General features: G+C 42.6%; 1 protein-coding gene across 3 annotated transcripts in view; it reads left to right on the top strand.

Annotated features, from left to right (window-relative positions):
• Positions 1-18,969, top strand: part of mllt10 (MLLT10 histone lysine methyltransferase DOT1L cofactor) — a 53,507-nt gene that overhangs the window by 22,109 nt on the left and 12,429 nt on the right. For all 3 annotated transcript variants that reach the window (XM_080020505.1, XM_080020504.1, XM_080020506.1), the window contains exons 7-11: positions 7,870-7,968; positions 8,403-8,721; positions 9,574-9,792; positions 10,341-10,853; positions 18,026-18,186. In XM_080020505.1, coding sequence (XP_079876631.1) covers positions 7,870-7,968; positions 8,403-8,721; positions 9,574-9,792; positions 10,341-10,853; positions 18,026-18,186 — 1,311 coding nt within the window. The remainder of the gene's footprint in view (positions 1-7,869; positions 7,969-8,402; positions 8,722-9,573; positions 9,793-10,340; positions 10,854-18,025; positions 18,187-18,969) is intronic.

Below are 18,969 nucleotides of genomic sequence, written 5' to 3'. Positions count from 1 at the left end.
CGCTCTCTTACTGATATGAGTCAGTCTCACATCAGCTGCTATATTTTATATTGGAATTTAAATTCCTAGTTGCGCTAGATGTTTACAGAGAATTTTGATCTCTGTTTATTTTGAATGCTTTGTTTTTACCAAGTTACTTGTCTGCTACTTGTGTGAATTGTGATTTAATTTATGAAGTTTGTTTGCACTAGTTTGTGACTTAATTGTGATTTAATGTTTACATTTTGTTCTCATTTGATGCAGTTGTACTGATTTATGCTGGAATTTTAATTCCTGACCAATTTGTTGCTGCATTATTAGGTTTCAATTGATTTGTAATTCCTGTTAATTTTGAATATATTTATGAAGTTGCTGATATATTAATATTTATATTTTTATTCATAAATAAAAATTCAGTACATTTATATAGGTATTTATTTGTTACATTTTGTTTTACAAATTTCGGAAATTAGTGTTTAAGTCAATCCTGATGTTGCCTTACACATAAAATAATGATTCCCAGTCTCATCCTTACAGTGAAGAATACAGCCAATTAATTGAACACTGGTTTTGGATTGGTACTCTGTATCGGCCAAAGCCCAGGTATGGGTATCAGGACTGAAAAAGTTGAGTCTTGCTGCCTGGCAATAATGCATTCTGTTTGGAAGTTCTTCGAAAGGTCAACATGCACAGTGTCAAAGTTCAATCTATTTAAACTTTGAGTCTCTTGAGTTGACATAAATCGCAGGCCACGCACCTCGCCATTGAAAGCATTGGCGCCAGGTTCGGTGTCTATGCTTATACATACTTAATGCATGGTATGACAAGCAGTCCTGAGACTCGATTCTGACATTGATCTCCATCAGATGAGATGAGGCTTCCTTTTGTATGTGGCATGAAGATGAGGAGTGAACCCTCTTTCAATGACAATTTGCAAAGCTAATAATTGGACATCCCATTTCCGTGTAGCCGGGCAATTAAGAAAGAACGTCACACACATGTATCATACGGCACACACACCACAACACATGCTCTATATATAGGTAAGAGACAAATTAAGAATGAGAGGGAGAGAGACAGATGCACATGGAAACACACAAAAACAAAAAATGATATGCACAGCCCATGGTTTTTAATGCGCACATGCTCCAGAGACCCCCTGTTGTGTTTTGGATTTGCTGATCCACACCCCCATGACAAACACCCAACATACACACATGCATGCACACACATAATAGCACTTGGGGGATGGTGGAAAATATAAAGGGTGGGGCATGATTGAACCATTAGGTGTTTTTGAAACGTGGTGGGATTGGAGAGAGATGGTAGGCTGTGCAGCAATAAAACACACAGATGCACAGCAGACTGATGACATTTTGCAATGTTAACAAATGCAGATGGAAAGACTCATGCTGGTATATTGATCTTGTTTGAATGGCTTTGGACGGTGGGGCATAATGTCATTAAGCCGGGATTGAATGGATGACAGGAATGTATCAGAGGTAATCAATGACAAAGAAAGCAATGTTGTTAGCAGAGTGGCTTTCACAAGATACTGCTTGATGGATGTTTACGCCATGTTAGCGACATATGGTATTTGACTGGACCTGGTTCCTAGCCAAATCTAATTCCAAGCCTGAATTCTCATAATTTAGTCTGCGCAACAAATTTATCTTTGGCCAGACCGTCCATGGGTGCTCTGTTGTAATTTCCCTCCAATTTTCAAGCAGTGTGGATAACCCAACTGATGCACAAAGTCTATATGTAATCGGCACCATGCCTTGTTTCCTATTTGTCATTGGTTAAGGCCATAGACGTTATATCTAACAGTTACTGTGTAAGTGCTGTTTGTCAAAAACTTTAACCAAAATGTTGGCAGTTTTGTGAGATAATAAATGCATTTTCGAATTATCATAATTTTCCCGGCATTTAAAACTTGATGTACTGCATGTTTTTACATGCAGTACATGTATCGTGTACATGTATCTGTCATTAATGTCAATCGCTGATCGATGGAGCCGATTTAATTGTCAATCTGCCCAAGCCTACTTCATTGTAAATACACAGCACAGGTTTGATCTGAATGAACAACCAACATACCCTGTCAGTGGTCAGTGGAAGTACTTTGGAGAAGAGCAAATGATTGCAGGCCCAGACCTACAAGTGTAGGTAACCTCCTGACTGTGTCTCCATAGAAACAGACTGCAAAGTTTTTTTGTTGTGCTCGAGCCGGCTAGGTCCCGATCGATAGAGGCCCTTCAAAGTCTCCCTAGGTGCCTCTTCAGAACCTGCCCTGCTTTGTATCAGCAAGAGTTAGAAAAATAGGATAAATATATTTTTACATTAACATTTTTTAAATGGTTGCCCTATCTTTAGTCTTCATTCTTCATTATAGATCGAAATGGGGGACATTTATTTGTCATTATCAGGTCTTGCTTTGTCAAATAATTACATTAGATGTTAGGGCTGGACGATATATATTTTTTTATATTGATCAATGTAGATAATTATCACAATATACATTTAATAATAATAATAATAATTATATTGCACAATTTACACTTTTAGGCATATTCTCACTTTATTCTTGCTCGCTTTACTTTAAATACTGAATAAATATAATAAATGTGTAAACCAAAAAAATTGATAAATAATATATTAGGTGTATTTTCACTTTATTCTCACTCACTTTACCTTAAATACTGAATACATATAATAAATGTGTAAACCAAAAAATAGATAAATAAATAATAATATCTAAATATATATTTTATAAATTTAAATATATAATGTTATTGTCATTGTCGTCTTCCCGAATCTGCGCTCTGCGATTATATGCGGAGCCATTTGGAGAGGACCGAGGCGCTCTCTCGGACTGTGTCAGACACCGAAAATCCTGGATTCTTTCTTTAATCTGAAGATGTTATCGTGATAATTATCGATCGTTTTTATCGCCCAGCGATATTATCATTTGTGCAAAGAAACTCCTTTTTTATTTGATGACTTTGTGTTTACATAATCATATATTATATATTTTCAATCTTGAAATAATTTTAAAAATTTTGAGATTGAAGTTTGAGTGGTTCTAGTACCTATGACATTGTCTTTTTCTGAATGTCTTAAGATCCTTGCCTTCAGTTGACTTATTTAAGTTCCTATTTTTATCTTATCCATTCTTTGCTTACTTCTTTGTTCTTCTCCAGTAACTCTTGAGTTCCTCTTAATCTTTGAACGAAGGAGCAGGGCTCGTGGTAGCAGGTCTCAAAAGTTTGTGACTCTTCCTCTGTGTGTGATAGAGCCCCAGACAAGGACAAGAAGGTAAGACATCCCCCAGACCTCTCTCTGGGGGCTATCTTACTTCTTCTCCCTTTCCCATTGCGCCATAAACCCTGTAGCACGCGCTAACATCCGGCATTTATCATCAGTGGGAAAGGTAAACCCCGGGTTTCAGTCCCCGGTCAAATGACCCTGCAATAGACACAGGTTTTTATGGGCTCCATCTCCGATTGGCTCTGATGTGAACCGGACACCTGTGTTGACACGCTCATTATCATCCCTTTACCTGCGTGATGGGGTGTGTGTTGAAGTTCCGGACATTGGTGTATAAATAGACAGGAATATCTGTGCATCATACGATCATTTCATATCCAATTTAGAATCCAGAATCAGATGTTACTGACTTTTTTCCCACATGGGGGACCATGAAATGTTTTCTGTGTGGGGACTGCTCCGAGGGGACCATAGTGGAAAACCTTAGCTCCCCGCTGGGCAGAGTTAGGTTAGGTCTTTCACGAACGATCGGATACTTTTGACGGCTATTTTGTAGTCTCAAGTCTCACTGGGGGATGAGCAGTTTTTTGTTTTTTGTTTTTTTTTGCTCCAAGTTGTACGGTTCTATGTGGTTTGTTTAAGTTGCTGTCTGTTCTACTGCTTTTTTCCCAACCACACTGTAACCATGACAAGGCCCTTTTCCGGCGTGTTTGTGATGTCGAACGTGACTCAGCACTTCTCCTTGGCCATGGGAGAGGTGTCAATCACCATTTTAGCAGGTTTACCCGTGTTTAAAAAAAAAATAGAAAAATAGATTAAAACCTGGGTATAAATGCTAATTTTGGTGTTAAAACAGTATCTGCCTCCCACCCATGGCTGTGACTTCCCAAGAACCATATGCCCTCACTGTTAACACACTCACACAGCGAGATCAAACCCAGCTAGATGGCTCATCCGATGGCTCCATAACTTGGATAACATTTGTATTGGACGGAATTATCCCGAAAGTCATGCAAATTTTTAATGCATTTAGATTCATGATTAGACTAGTTCAGCTGTGTTCTTATGAAGACTGAATCCTTCCCGAATGTTGAAGGCCATCTTGTTATCGTGATAAATGAAAAGATAGCCCTGACCCTTAAACAATAACTAAATAAATGTTCTAGAGATCAGACTTCCCATCTTGTAGGTATGTGCAACATAACAAATGTTGACAGCATGTCAAAGAACTAGCCGATACAGAAAAATAAAAGCGTAATGTACAATGCACCTTATATTGTATAGATGTAGAGGCAATTCAATTTGGTCTAGGTATCAACACTGCACTGGGACTGCACACCACCTGCGGACACGCCTGTAATGAATAGTGTATTAACAAGTGAATCAGTCACGGCAGTTAGCAAAACATCTAATCACAGGCAGCAAAGAATTGGATTTTACAGGAGCTGTCGACTCATCCGTTCCACGCCTTTTTCTGTCGCGTCTCTAAAACCCATGGCAGAGGAGTGGCCCAATTCAACACAATTTGCTCTACTCCGTGCTTTTGAATTAACCCTACAATTGTGAAAATGCTACAGACTACATAGGTTTAAAATTCGGAGAAGCTGAAGTCAGACAAACTGACTGATGTGCAGTTTCGGCATGTTGTAGTCGTAAACCTTTACAGTGTGGGCGGTTTGAGAGAGAGTTTGTTGTTTTCTAATTTCAAAATGTTATTCTTTTTAATTTGCATTGTATTATTTTTATTTCTCTTTGCCTGTTCAGCCAGGCAGATCAAACATGAATGTCTTCCTCTCAATTACTGAGTAGTAATAGATTTACCAGTCATAGATTTTTACAATTTTAAACATTTCTGTTTTTATTGCACTCAGTTGATTGTTTTCTTTTAGGGAACGGGCTTTAAATTATTACAATTTACTTCCGTTCATCCATGGAGAAAAGAAAGAGAAGTTAGCGGGATCTGTACTTTTTTTTATTTTTATTTTTATTTATTTATTTTTTTTTATTTGTCCTCTAGCATACTTGCCATTTTGGGCTGTCACTGCCAGCTTTGGTATGATGGCGGATGTGTTTCAGTTCAAATGCCCAGACCTTTTCTACAAAAGCCTGATTTGCATTAGCCGGAGGACCCATCCCCCCCACACACACACACACACACACACACGCACACACGCGCACACGCGCACACACACGCACACACACACACACGCGGGCGCGCACGCACACACTTCTGAGCCAGCTGACCTCTGACCTTGGAATGTGGATTGGTGTGTGTGTACGTAGGGGGAGCAGGCTTTTTGGGGCTTAGATGTATACCTAATGTTAGACCCTGCAGTCAAGCTACAGCAGGGGCTAAAAGATTCCACACACTGGCCACTTAGAAAAGCCTGCAGGAAACACACACACACACACACACACACACACACACACACACACACACACACACACACACACACACACACACACACACGTCTGGTCAGAGATCCTGCAGGAAACTGCGCGGGGGAATTCCTGCCATGGCAGGGCGGATTATTTTCCCTTTTTCTTCCTGTTCCTCTGTAGCTCCCCCTCTTTCCTCACCCCTCTGCCCCCACCCCTCACTCCCCCACCCAGCCCTTTTGTCTGTGGAAGGTCTCTCCTTTTCCTCCCAAAACCATGGGACGGGTAACTGCCTCTGCATGATATGAATGCTTTGAACTCTATAGGCTTGTACCAAACTATGTTGGTCAGTGGACAATTTTGGGTTCATTTTTAGCCTTGGTTTCCTCTAAAAAATGCAACATGAAAGTGTATTTATGCCAGAGAGAATACGGTTATCTGTAGTGCCAAATTCAACGTTTTGATTCAAAAACTCATACATTTGATAAAATGAACTCGATGAGCCTTGACGATACCCCCCCCCCCCCGATTCACGTTGGCGGTAGATTCAAAGGGAGTAAAAGATGACGCTCCTAGGTCTTTTCATGTAACGGCCCTCCGTGGCTGTAGGTCTCCCCTTACTCCGAGCTTTTGAGTTTGACAAAGATTGAGAATTGTCGGCCAGCTGGGATCATGTTTATTGTTCATTGGTCCGTTGATAGATGAACTCAAGCCACATCCTTCTCTGCGACTCATGTGTCCTCCCCTCGGTCTAAAGGAGCACTTGGACATGTCAAATGATCAGGCTGCTAATGGTCGCAGTCCAACAAATACAAGACAGAGCGCGGTAAAAGGCTCTGTCAGTACAATCAATTGGCCCGATTGATAAGGGGGTGTCAGGGTTATTGTGTGAGTGTTGTATTTCATTTCCCACGGCCAGCACTTTGAATTTTGTGTGTGTGTGTGTGTGTGTGTGTGTGTGTGTGTGTGTGTGTGTGTGTGTGTGTGTGTGTGTGTGTGTGTGTGTGTGTGTGTGTGTGTGTGTGTGTGTGTGTGTGTGTGTGTGTGTGCTATCTGACCCTCTCAGCCTCTGTCCATCAACACCTTCCTCTGGAATGTTAATGAAAAACAACAAGGGAATCCCAAGTCTCTCTATCTGTCTTAACGCTCTCCTTGTGCCAATGCGACACAGATATATGAAGTAATTTTTATACCTTGATCGCTCTTAGATACTCACACACAATCAAACAAAAACAAACTGAGCTTGGCTGGCGCAGAGGGTTCGTGAACGAAAGCCAGCATGCGTTGCAGCTGCAGCGTTACGGCAGAGCTGCCCCTGTCTCCCGGCCTGGCTGGTTAGCGCTAGCTAACTGCTATTCACACCGGAAGCTTGCCTCAACAACCCCCCACCCCACCCACCCCCAAATCCAGCCTTCTTCACCAAGGCCCTGAGGGGAGGGGAGGGGAGGTAGAATTGTCGTGGCACTGAGTGTAAGGAGCATGTTGAGTCCCATGTCTTCTCTTAGGATCACTGCATATTCTCTGTCTGTCTGTCTGTCTGCTTCCATTTAACCAAGTGCTGTTGTGCACTCGTTTGTGCTAACCCACACGCGTGGAAAGGTGGCGTGGCCCGGAGTGTGCACACGTTAGGTGTAAATTTGCTGGCACCCTGTCGCCCCACCAGGGGTGCGAGAGGAGGGTGGCGCCGGCTCCGGTGCAAGCGAGGGGTGTAAATTGAGCTTTGATGGTCCTAGGGAGGAGGATGTGATTGGATGAAAAGGATGAGACCCCTCGCGCGAGGCACTCTGGGTTGCACACTGCTCCAAACTGCGGCACGCCGGATTCCTCCCGCGTTCGGCCTTTTGTGTTTTATCGAGGAGTGTTATTTTTTTTTCCAGTTCCTAATACCCCTCTTTGTGCTGAAAGATTTCCAACCTTCCTTGTTGCCCTGAGCCTTGGAAAATGTAGTGCTCCTTCTGTGTGTGTCTCTCTCTCCCTCTCGTCCATGGCATTTCTCTTTCCTGGAAGTGAAACATCTGCTTTGTACTCTTATCCCGCTTCCTCCCCCACAAATGATTATGTATTTCACTGTCCGCCGTCCACTGACCATGTCCACTGTTCCCCAACCTCTTCATAAAACAGTTGCTAAACAGGAAATACGGTATAGCAAGTCTTTCTCGGTTTGAATATGCGTTGGGTTTTTTTTTTCCTTCTCACTTCATTAGCGTCACTCGTCTGTCTCTGTCTCCCCCCCCCCCTTAGAAACACAAAGAGAGGGACAGGCACAAGCCAAAACACAAGAAGACCTCCATAGACGTGTCACCCTCCCTTGGCCTCCCTAGCATCATGGGCCCAGACAAGGTGAGGCCGCTCCTCCTTTCATATTGCCCGGGGTGGTTACAAGGGATGCAAGGGAGGGAGTCGGATTAACTGACTTAATTGTGGCCTTATTTAATTTTTTTAAATTAGTGCCAGGCGGACTCCTCGACATCCATATCATATTTGTTTACATGTGATGTTTACGTTTGATTACTTGGCTACATTGCTTATCATTGTCTGTAATGACATGGCCTGAAAACTTGGGGAAAATTAGTAACTTGACTCATGATATGAATTTGCGGTTTGTCCATCGTCTTTGGAAGATTGTTCAGGTTTTTCGTCCTTCCCCCCTAACCTCCCCATGTCCCCTTTTGATTGTCTTACTCCCTGTTCATCATTAAATACCTTCTCCCTGTGATGACTTTTCTAATCCTCCACCTGTATGCTTCCTCTCCACCCGCCCGCCCCCCTTTCAGAGCTACAACAGTGGCGGCAGTGCAGGAGCCTCCCTGCCCACCGCCACGCAGAAACGGTTGGATGACGGCACCGCCCGTTTCACCAACGCCAACTTTCAGGAAGTGCCGTCTGCGCATTCGGGCGGCGCCGCCAAAGACGGCTTGGGGGCCGACGGGGCGAAGGCCGGACCGGAGGCCAAGAACAAGAAGGTCGGCGGCCATGCGGTCGCCCAGAGGGGCGGCCGCAAGTCCCTCGCCTCCTCAGGGAAACCCCTCCCCTCTACTGTGGTCACCATGGCGACCTCCTCCACTTCTGCCACCGCCGGGCCATTCCATCAGGGTGTGTACAGTGAAAATGAGACCGCAAACTCCGTCTTTCCTAATTAACGAGCCATCATCCTCCATAGATTGTGTATTGATATTGTTATACTGGGAATCTGAGATTCCGAACCGTTTTGGATAACATAATTTAGAATTAATCAAATGTATGAACACCCTTCGATATTACACTGCAGTGTGTCCCCTTGGCTGGCCTCTTCCTCTTAGTTTGGGGCCCTGTATTCAGAGAAGGCCCCCATCCACACACACACACACACACACACACACACACACACACACACACACACACACACACACACACACACACACACACACCGTTTGGGCAGGTCAGTGCTCAGACGGAGGCCCTGCGTCTGGCATCAGAAAAACCCTCCGTCCTTCTCAGCTGTGTGTGATTTGTGTACGCTGTAAAAGTGTATTTTTTTTGTGTGTGTCCGCCCTGTGTGTCCGCCCTCTGTGTATGTGACAGCGCCACCGTCACACTGTAGTGATGGAAAGCCGACTGCGGAATAGATTGCGAGAGGGAGAGGTGATGAAGTGGTTATTTTTGTTATCGCTCTGTGCCGCTCCCATGGTGATGGAAAGGAGGTTAGCGTGGAAATCTTTCCCACAAGGAGTCTCAATTTACTCTTGTCATCTCTCCCTCGTTCATCCTCTCTGTTCTGCCGTCACTCTACCCTTCGTGTTTTTGTTTTGCCAACCAGTTTTTGTTTCCTTGCAGTCGTTCGACTACTTACAGCATATTCTGGATCTTTTTATTATTGCCTTATTTTCTGTCTCTCCTATATTCACAATAGCGCAATGTCTTTTCCCCCAACTTCCTCTCAATGCCTCTTTTCCGCCCCTCTCTCAGGTCTTTTATTGACGAGTGCCAGCAAGACGCCCTCAGCTCCTTCATCCTCTGACTTCCTGGGTTTCTCTGATTCGTCGCTACGTCCCGGGGGCGGGACCACCTTTTCCTCTCCGCCGTCCTTCAGCAGCTGCCTGGTGAAGCCAGGATCAGAGGCTGGAGCTTCAGAGGGAACCACCACTCTGTTTGGGTCTCTGATGTCATCAACTGTAGCGTCTGGAGGTAGTTGGAGCACGCCCTGTTTAATTATTGTTCCCCAGAGATTATAGCAAGTCGTTTCTTTGTTTCTTTTTTTATTTTTCATCATTAAATTCCACTTCTTTGAGTGGTTGGTAAGGACGACTGAGTTAGGGGTTATCTTTTAAGTGTCATGTGCCATAGATATTGATGTATACTGGCCCAACTGGGGAAAAAAAACGTAGCGGACGCTTTGCTTTGTAACCAGTTTACTGGGTTGGATTGTGATAGAAAAATGATTATTAATAGATAAAAATTGTATCAAATAATATATTAATATAATTCCTTACTGGTTCAACTGTATCACTCATGGAAGCTCATATGTGCCTTAATAGCTCTAAAGTCGCTCCAAGGCATGGTTCCTTTTGGCTTGTGTGCTTTTATCTCTCCACCAGGAAATTTCATATTTAATTAGATTTAGCAAAGTAAACAAAGTGTTCCCTTTTATTTACTGCCAGGACTTTTTTTTCGATCCAAATAATTTAACAGCGGAAAAAGTGGCTAATTAGCATTGTGTTTTCCTGTCCTCGCAGTCGGTGGGAAACTGTACGAAAGCTCTCTCAGCCTCACGGCGAGCGACACCACAAGTCTGAGCGCGGCCGTCGGCTATAAGCGACCCCAACCCTCCGCCTCCTCGGGACCGGGGCTCGGTGGGGGGCCGGGGGTCTGTGAAGATGGGGGGAAGAAGAAAAAGAAGGGCAACTGGCGGAACAGGTTCGGACCCTGCTTCACCTCGGACCCCAAGCCGCCGGACCCCGCACCCTCACTGACCCTCCCAGCGTCTTCCCCGGCGGCCGCAACATCCTCTTCCTCCTCCATCTCCTCCCCCTCGTCATCGGCGTCTATGCCCTCGGTCCTCTTGGGTCGGCCCGGTTTGGTGACCGGAGCTGTGGGCAGCGGAGGAGGTGCATCTGTCGGAGGAGGGGGCGGCGACAGGGGCGTGATGGGGGTGATGGGCGGCGTTGGTGCTGGAATCCAGAAGTCCCCGTCGCTCCTGAGGAATGGCAGCCTGCAGAACCACAGCGGCCCCGCCCCCACCGGCCCCGGTGAGAACGCCCAGTCCTTTTTACCTTTCATATCTTGTGTACAGTAAAAAACAACAAGAACATCTAGGCGGTTGGTAGAATGGTCAACAGGGCTGGTATAAGATTTGGCAGCAACAAGATAACACTTAATTAAACACCCAAGGGTAAAACCAGCTGTTATAGCAGCAGAACTTGACAGAACAATGTACCTAAGTATGGAAATGTGGATAGACCGATACTGGTATTGTATATCTGTCCAATACAAGCCTGAATATGGTATCATAGAATATCCTAAATTAAAAATCCAAGAGCCACATCAAACATTACATCATCATCAGAATTAAATATAAGTGACGTGAATAACTCTTCTTTTTTTCTTTGAGTAAGTAAGAAGTCCTTCTATTTAGGGCTGGGCCTGTTATTTCATAATCGGGCGGTTGAGGGTTATTGACGGTCACTGCAAAAAGTAACATCATGATTGCCAATTAACGTTTTTCTAAAATGTACAAAATAATTTCCTATAAATCCCACCTTTTCCTATAAATAACTTCATGTGTGCTTCAATGCCACGCGATCCTTCTAAAACAAAGCAGACAATCCTTCTCTCTGCAACAATCACGCTGTCTTTGAAGTTTACCGTGCTCCTCCGCTAATCTGGGAGGGCAACATTGCAAAGCAAGAATTGTTTTTAATCTCCCTTTTACAGTTGACTATGTAATAATAATAATAATAATAATAATAATAATAATAATAATAATAATAATAATAATAATAATAATGATGATGATGATGAAGACTAATTTGGACTCTACCGATGAGGACGCATTCTGTATCTCATGAATATTCATATCTTGCCTAGAAAATAAAACCGCTACCTGCTCGTCATCTGGACTTTCTCTTCTCCTTTTTCCTACCGACTAAATAAAGTTAATTTATTCTGGAATATGCAACTAATTAAAACACTATTGTTGCTCCATTATTCTTCTGCCATGATTATATAAAATTTTGTCGGCAAAGGAGTTATTGTCTTCTTTTTCCCCACTAAAACCACACAGTGGCACCCGCTTAAATATTTGGGTCCGATATCATTGTATTTTATCCAAAGTTGACGATTGATGTTCAGATTTAGAAAAACATGCTCCGTTATCATCTCCGCTCTGCTTTTGCTCACTCTGCGTATCTCTCTCTCTCTCTCTCTCTCTCTCTCTCTCTCTCAGAGAAATGGTTCCCCCATCAGCACCCCCCTTCCAGCTGTCCAACTTAAACAGGGGTCTGTTAGGTTGGGGACCCCCTTTTAGTCCATATACAGTATAATACAGCTGTTTTGTTTCCAATTAACTCTTGATGTCCATTCACACACACACCCACACCCACACACACACACACACACACACACACACACACACACACACACACACACACACACACACACACACACAAATGTGCCTGATAAAAAGGGCACCATGGACATCAAGAGGCAAAAGGGCAGGTGCACCCACCCACCCTCCACCACCCCCTCTGCACATGCCTTTATGCTGATTTTTCTTAAAATATGTAATGTCCTGGGTGCCTGACCATGAGATGTTAAATTACATACTGTCTGAGCGCGCCACAATACATAAACAGCTAGGCTTCTCCCAGTTGCCTAATTGCTGGCGACAGCTTCAATTCCTCTTGTTGTTGCCGGTCTTAGCATGGTTAGTCACACGGTTCAGTAAAAGTAATTGATCGGATCAATACTGTGTATCAGCTCATCACTGTATGGGACATTCATATTGCTTAGAGGGCACAGACACATATTTTCCTATGGCAATGTCTTTTAGTCCAACTAATCACTTGCTATCCCATTTAATCCCCACTCCCTTTCCAGCGTTGCTGCGATTCTTCCTTCTTTTGAAACGCACAATATTTTGTTTTGTCAAATTCCTCGGTGGCGATCATTTGACTGTATTTCGGGGATGACTATTGGTGCTTTCATGAGATCTTACCACACAAGAAAAATAACAATTAGTAACGAGGATTATAGAGCCATAACCGAGCAGGTAGAGTCATTGATAAGATCACTATGAAATTCAATTGCATTTCTTTTACTGTAATGCAGCCTTAAAGACAAAATGTATCTATACCACTATATTAAAATAACCAAAATGTCATATCACAATTTGAAATAACCAAGCCCTCACAAACACACACACATGCAAGCGCACAAATTAGTTTGTATCATTCGGAGGCTTCATAGCTATGGCAATTGTAAAGTGCCAAAGATTTGAAACACCTTTGTAATGGGTCTCTTTTCTTTCTCCCCTTCTTGCTCTCTCTTTGTCTCACATGCTTGCACTCACACACATGTTGAAGTGGTCTATGTCTTTCTCTCTAAATCTGTGTTCAGTTGCTTGGCAACTGTCTTTATGCTTTGGAGTTCCCCTCTGTTGATGGAAATGGAAACAACCCCCCCCCCCCCATGCGCCTCTCATGCAGCCGCCATCATTCCCTTTTTCTCACATCTTTCTCCTTATTTCTCATATACCTTCACCGGTTACATTCTATGTTGCTATGAACCTGCGTTTCTGCACATCACAGTTTGTATTTTTCATTTTGTTTAATACGTGACCCGTCCTTAGTGTTGGTTCTAGTGCATTTCCTCCAGTAGCAGTTTTAACCCATTTTTGGCTATGGTGACTGCTCCTTTGAAAGTATGTGTATGTGTATGTGTATGTATGTATGTATGTGTGTGTGTGTGTGTGTGTGTGTGTGTGTGTGTGTGTGTGTGTGTGTGTGTGTGTGTGTGTGTGTGTGTCCTATGTTCTCCTTCCTACTGTAAATATTTAGCCGGGGGTTAATGCAGGGCAGTAATGGGGCGGCTGTCTGCGTTTTTTATCTCGCCCCAACCCACCCATCCTGTCTGGCGTCTCCATGCTGCGGACGGATGGATAGTTAGCCTGATAGATAGGTGTTGGTGGGTGGATAGCGGCAGGGGGTTAGATCTGGGCTAGGTTAATGTTTGACGGCACAGGGGGTCACAGATGGGATAGCTCAAGCTTGCAAAGCATACTAGTGGGATTGGCCATAGTGGGGGAGGTGATATGTAGGCTGAATAAAGCAAGTTGTTTGTGTGTGTGTGTGTGTGTGTGTGTGTGTATTAAGATTAGTGTGGGTGTGTGTGTGTGTGAGCGGGCGTGTGGGGGGGATAGGATAGTAGGTAAAGCGAAACAAAGTTAAAACTATAAGCTAGGCATCAGTTGTTAAATATCTGTGCCACAGAAAGCTCCTTTGCGCTGTTTGTCTATTAACTTTTCTGTATTAAAGTCCTGATGAGTTTCTTTTTGTTAACTGTTTGGCAATCAAATCCAAAGTTTGCCGTTTAGGAACTGGCATAGCATTTCTTCTCATCTTGTTTTTGTTTTTTTGTTTTTTTGTTTTTTTTGCCATGATTCATTGTTTGTGTTGTAAAGACTATGATTATATTTATTTACACAGATATAATGAAAGCAACAGGACATAAATCTAAGTGAAAATACTGATGTGTGATGGATTTTACAAAAAAAAAATGTTGAGATGAAAAGTTTTGAAAGAGATATGCTCTCGACTTCACCTGAAGTTGAACAGTTGAGTATTGGAAATGTTTAGTATTCGTACACTATATATTATGTAGATGATGACAAGGGCAACAATTTAAAAACAACAAAAATAATCAAAGCATAGATGGCCAGGAGCAAATAAGTAGGTCAAATAAAAACTTAAAACTATATATAAATAAATGACTGTGATAATGCAATTTAAATCAGGATAAGTATATTTTAAAAAGGCCTGGACTCTGGAGCATACGATCTCAGGCTGCGTGCACACTCATACAGGTTTTAGGGGTCTTTAGAATTGCTATGAGCATGACCCCGCAGGGCCTTAGAAGTGAGTTAAATCTTGAAATCAATCCTAGAACATACAGGGAGCCCAAAAAGGTGTGACGTGGTCGTGTTTCTCGGCTTCGGTAAAAACCAGAGAAACTGAAGCTGGTCTGAAGTCTTCAGATTAAGACAAGTAAAAAGGCATCAGCTCATCCAAGATCTGCTCTTTGCAATTAAAACAGAGCTCCTCTCCTAAAATATGTGTTGGTAACAGTACAAATAGGTTGAAAATGTGGATATTCACCTTTAACTCTTTCCTGAGAAGACAGCATTGCACTCTTTGCTTTCCAGTTTGACGTGCCTAACGTGATGAGGTTTCAGTTCGGTAGATCTTCCAGCCCGATTGTATTTGCCATGAAGAGAATTTCAAAAGATGTCCTGCATATAAACATACAACAAAATCCTTTTGTGTAGAAAATGGTGTTGGATAGATGTAAATGAAATTCACACTAAAGGGGGTAGAAGTTTATGGGACCTTTTTAAACGGAAGCAGGGTGAGCGGCAGCCGAAACTGGAGACGAGAGACAGAGGAAGCTCTGATCTTCAGGGGATCAACGCTATTGATCGCAAAGATAGACCCTGCTTGTCAATTACAAGCACAGGCCTGTAGGTGCAGATGTGTCTGTGCACGTGTGTGCAAAGGTGTAGCTTCGAGTGCGAGCATTTCACTTCCATGTGTCATTTCGACGGTGTTGGTGGAGATGTCTTTGTCGTTTTTGGTTGGTCTGAAACAAATATCACTGAACATTATATGGGCTTTTCTGACAAAGTCGAACCATTTTAAACTTTTAGAAGGACAGCAGCATCCTATAACATTGTATAAAAATCGGGGGCGGTGGGGGGGGTCGTTTGGAGAAACATCCTATGTCAAAATAAACATGTGGACATACACATGTTTAAATGCATACAAAGACGGGTGAAGAAACAAAGACAGGAAGCTCTAGTGACACAGGACAAATGATGAAAAGGATGCAAGAAAAAAAAGGGTCCTTCATCCATAGATTGGACATGCTTTGGCTTTAAAACATCTGACCTGGGGGAGAATACGATTACCTGCAAAGCGTGGTGATAGTGTTTGGCTGGAGGCGCTAATCCAAACAAGTTCTGCTATCACCTCAGGAGAAACGTCTGCACGAGTATGAAGAAGGTACGACAATGAGGTCTAGCGTCAGGTAAACTGGACAGCCACCAGGCGCAAATATGACAGGAAAAGCAGGTTGAATGATTCATAGGCGTGCAATTAAAAAGGTTTATTATTATTTTTTTTTTTGTTTATTTGTTTGTTTGTTTTTTGTTTTTTTTAACTGAGCCAACTCGAACCGTTTGACGGGGAACACGCTCTTCCAACATGACGACAGCGCTGCTTTGGTTGGCGATGTTTCCGTCAGAATTTTGATTTTATTTATCAGCCCACGTGGTGTGTGTGTGTGTGTGTGTGTGTGTGTGTGTGTGTGTGTGTGTGTGCATATATGAGTGAGTGTGCCTCACTCTTTGGCTCTCCCTCTCTCTCGCCCCCCACCCTACCCCAATCTCCAACTCTCCCCTCCCTCCCGGCACAATGCGCTCTTGTTCCAGCAGTGAATGTGCAGTGCCCTGAGCCATTCAGGGCTTTGTGGGGCTGAGGGGCCCCCTTCCACCCTCTCCCCTCCTGGGGTCAAAGGGGGGCAGGGGCAGGGCTTATCCCTGGTTAGGAGGGCCACAGAGGGGGTGTTAGGGACAGCACTGGGGGAGAGAGCGATGAAAGATTGGATATGTGGGGGGGGGGGGGTGGTATTAGTGTATATAATTGATATGAATGTGTGTTAAGTGTGAAAACAGGATGGCTGCTGTGTTCTTGAATTGCACGAGGCCCGATTCGACTAGTGTTTAACTGTAAATATAGCGGTTTATTAACTGGGGGAGAAGAAGAATAGGTAAAATGGGGGCAAGTATAAACACGGCAGGAGTAGATGTGACTGCTGAGGCAGGAAGGAGGTTATGTTTATATTAATGTTACCCCCGGCCGCCGCCGCTGCCATCTTCCATTCTCTGTATGTAAAAGCCTAATGTGACTGATGTGGACCAATTCTCTTCTCCTCGCTGCTCTGCCTCCCTGCTCACGTGGGGGGATAAAGTGTGTTTGTGTATGCCCATACATGTACATGTATCTGTCGGGGCCCGAGTACATTTTCATAAATATCATTATGATAGCTTTTCGTACACATTTGAGTCTGATTTTATTTTCTCAGTAACTAGAGAAATGTATCCCGAGCAGCAAATCTTGAATCCAAGACTATTCGAAAAGTTTGCTTTTTAGAATCCTTCATTATGGTTTAAAACAACATGCTTGAGTAAAACTTAACTATGATTTATAAATATATTGTTTAAAATGGATTCCAGTCAGATAAAGCACAGAACAGTAATTTGCTATTGCTTGTCTTTCAGTATTTAAGTCCTGTATCGTCAAATCAAGGCATTGTCATATTGTGACAATTTAGGGTTGGGTTTTTTTTGGTCTTAATTTGTCATAATATTGAGGTTTCATAGCCTTTCAATGCTACAGATTTGATCTGATACTAGTTCAAGTTCTATATACAAGTTCTATATAGTTCAACATGAACCTCAATCAAACCTCATTGACATGGGAGGTTACATTTATAAGCAGAAGCATTGTTTTTAAAACTCCCTGTGATTATTATATTGATTTTTTTCATATTGCCCAACCCTATTACTCAATGTGTTGAACTCTTTTGACTGGTACTTACCGTCATATGACAAGGGATGAAGCAATACTCACACTGGAACTGTACTACCGGTACTAATACTTAAATATGGTATTGCTGTCTTACCAGTAAATGTATCAATTGAAAAAAATGTTATGTCCAATATGTTATATTTAAAGAAACGATGAGGACTGATTTTGTGCTTTTTGAAACATGTCTTTAATGGAGAAAAACTGATCTTCTGTTTTGAACTTATGTTCATGTTTTAATGAACCCAAAATCATTTTAAAGAACCCAGGAGAATTTAAGAGTGTACTGATAAATCAAAGTCATAGATTGGATCAGTACGCTATGTGCGTCAACATTTTATTTGGGAGTGGTATCCATCCCTTGAACTCAGTAAGATCACCCTTTTTCCGGTATATCTGAAATTCTATGAATCTGTCATTTAAAATTACATTTCAATTCCATTTTTTCCAAAAGTAAGCTAAAGTGGTGACCGTTTTACAGTTTCCCCTCTAAATTTGGGACTGGTCTGTTTCACCATGGAAGACTGCGTTAATGACTGGAAAAACCTCGTTCTCCACAGGTGTCTTTTCCAGTGGCGATGGCTCGTCATCAGGGATGGGATCTGTCGCCATGGGCGGAGCCTCTTCCGATTTGCCACAGCAACAGCCACCTGCGCCCTCCCTGGCCCCGCCCTCCCCTTTCACTGCCACCGCACCACTAACCAGCACAGCCTCTACACATGTGAGTACAGACACACAGACACACACACAAACACACACCCATCTATTTTGGTCACGATTTGATTCAATCTCGATAGCGTTTAAAATCTATATATTGACATTTTATATATAATGAGAATTGCTACCAGCTTTCCAGTGTACCATGTGATGTGTATGACAAAAATATTTAATAGAACGAATTCAGTCTTCAAATCATTATTCATTTCTGACTATGGTCGTAGTTAATTTAAGTGGAAAATGGTTGCATAAATTGATACTTTTCTAAAATAAATTATCAATATGACAGTTTTGTTTTTTTCAAAACGTTTCAATAGAATGAAACAATATCATTTAATTGTATTATAGTATTGTTTCCGTTTTTGTCCGTGCATCCTCAAATCGTTATTAATTTAATTCCATGGTGCATTTTCCGAATGAAAGTTTATGTCACCATATGTTGGCATAGTCTCAATAGGCATCATGAAATAAAATGTACAAGACCACATAACTTTGTTTGCATAAATTGCACACCAAGGAGCACATGGAAAAATTGGCCTTGTGACTTATGCTTCAATTCAGGCCTTGTCTCACACACACACACACACAAACACACACACACACACACACACACACACACACACACAGTTTTGAATTTATTTAAAGATATTTTGTTCCCTTACACTGACAAAAATGCACAATTACACACAAAATATAATTTTCTTTATCTTTGCACAGAGACACGTGGCTGTATTTCAAACAAACTACATCATTGTCTTTTGAGAGCCGCTGTTCCAGGATACTGTGG

Source organism: Zeus faber, assembly GCF_960531495.2.
Source record: "Zeus faber genome assembly, chromosome: 19".
NCBI classification, from domain to species: Eukaryota; Metazoa; Chordata; class Actinopteri; order Zeiformes; family Zeidae; genus Zeus; species Zeus faber.
This window is presented reverse-complemented; position numbering and strand designations above follow the sequence as displayed.